This window comes from Fulmarus glacialis, unplaced genomic scaffold (assembly GCF_000690835.1).
Source record: "Fulmarus glacialis isolate BGI_N327 unplaced genomic scaffold, ASM69083v1 scaffold48478, whole genome shotgun sequence".
Lineage (NCBI taxonomy): Eukaryota > Metazoa > Chordata > Aves > Procellariiformes > Procellariidae > Fulmarus > Fulmarus glacialis.
The window spans coordinates 706-2,440 of record NW_009227238.1 but is presented as its reverse complement, the minus strand read 5'-3'; the positions used below and the strand labels follow the sequence as shown (position 1 = coordinate 2,440).

The 1,735-nt window shown below is 33.8% G+C and overlaps 1 protein-coding gene across 1 annotated transcript in view; it reads left to right on the top strand.

Moving 5' to 3' along the window:
• The window catches only part of LOC104080620 (cytoplasmic dynein 2 heavy chain 1-like), a gene marked incomplete at both ends in the record, with an annotated part of 6,123 nt that overhangs the window by 4,241 nt on the left and 147 nt on the right, over positions 1-1,735 (top strand). Inside the window, one exon of the mRNA XM_009583074.1 lies at positions 1,075-1,216. Within this exon, the coding sequence (XP_009581369.1) occupies positions 1,075-1,216 (142 nt within the window). The remainder of the gene's footprint in view (positions 1-1,074; positions 1,217-1,735) is intronic.

Below are 1,735 nucleotides of genomic sequence, written 5' to 3'. Positions count from 1 at the left end.
TGCTGAGAGACATGGTCCTGTCTCTCCATTGACACTGAAAAAAGCCTAAACAGTTAGTTAGACTAAATGCCTGTATTTTGAAAAACCACAGTTAGGGTTAGTTGAATCCTTCTTGTAGGTTGACCAGCGTAATGGAAAGAAATGGAAGATTTTCCTCTGAAAGTAGCTTTACAGCTATTCCTTCTGCTATAGTAAGGATTGGGTATATCTGAACCCCAGAGTTTAAATGCTTCTAAAAGTGATTCCTCACAGTTTTTCACTCTGGTACATCACCCCTGTCTTTAGAAAGTTCAGACTATCTGTTAATGGTAGCTATAGACCAAACTGGCAGATATATTAGTCAGGAGCTCATCCCATACTGAGGACGGTGAAAAAGCAGTATTCATCTCCCTTTAAAGTAAGGAGGAAGTAATAAAAAGGTTTTTTTTTGTTTGTGTATCAACTTTTTTTTTTAATGTCAGTTTGATTAAAGTAAAAAAGTGACAGTACTTTCAAACCAATTGTGGCAGTCATATATTATTTTGATACACTGTATTTTTCTCCAAAATACTGGAACATTTCAAAACAGAGGTGATGTAGTGCAGATAAATTATTTGAAGATACGTGATGAATGTATTTTATCATGTAAGTCTGCAGTGAATCACATTTTTAAGTGTAATAGATACATATAGTATTTAGTATCTGTATACATATTGTAAGTGGCACTCACTGGCTGACTGTGACTGGGGTCACATATTTCTTATTTTTCTTACTATAATACTGTTTACACAGTTGCTTGTAAGTGACAACGTGAACTGTTCATCACATTCATAGATTTTTAGTAGCTAAATTCTCAGAAACATCTGTCCATGCTCTAGCCCAGAGCTAAAAAGAACTTTTCCCATACTTTCCTGTATGTGTTGCTGTGGGTTAGCTGGGTATAGATACCTGAAATGCAAGAAGAGAGACTGTCTCAACTGTATTCTCAATGGCAGGCAAATTTAATTCCAACTTTTTAGTAACTGATGAGAAATATTAACATAGTTTTTGTTTGCAATACACCTGTACATTCTGTACTTTTTTTTTTTTTTAAAGGTGTCAGAGATAACAGATGAACTGGCTACGTTGCCTAAAAGAGCTCAGTTAGCAGCTGCATTTATTACTTACCTTTCTGCTGCTCCTGAGGATCAGAGGAAAACCAGCTTGGATGAATGGACCAAATCAGCGGGCCTTGAAAGTAATTTTGTGTGTGTGTATGTGTGTGTCTGTTTGTGTCTCTGTGTGTAAGTAATTAAGCTTGATGGAGGAAGTGAGAAATGTCAGTTCTAATGAACAGTCTCAATTGTCTTGGTGTTCCCAAATGAAAAGTGACAACATTTTCTTATTAAATAAATACTTACGTATACCAACAGACTATTTCTTAGGATTATTCGATTAATTATTAAGATAATAAATACTTATAAATTCTTAACATTTAGCTTCATAGTCCGTGCTTAAAAAGAAAAGTTTACATGAATGAATGTATTCTCATTAACTGTTGTAAATTTGCCAATGCATTCTGAATGCTTCTGCTTTTTCAGTAATTATTTTTATCTATGTATGTTAGTAACACCATTAAATATTTTTTATAACATCAGCTAGTTAATAGTAATAAGTTCAAGCAATAAAATAATAAATTTAAGGGAAATCTACAGACTTGCACTGTGTTAGACAGAGTCTCCACTGTATATAGAGTGGTAAATGCCTAAAAATTATG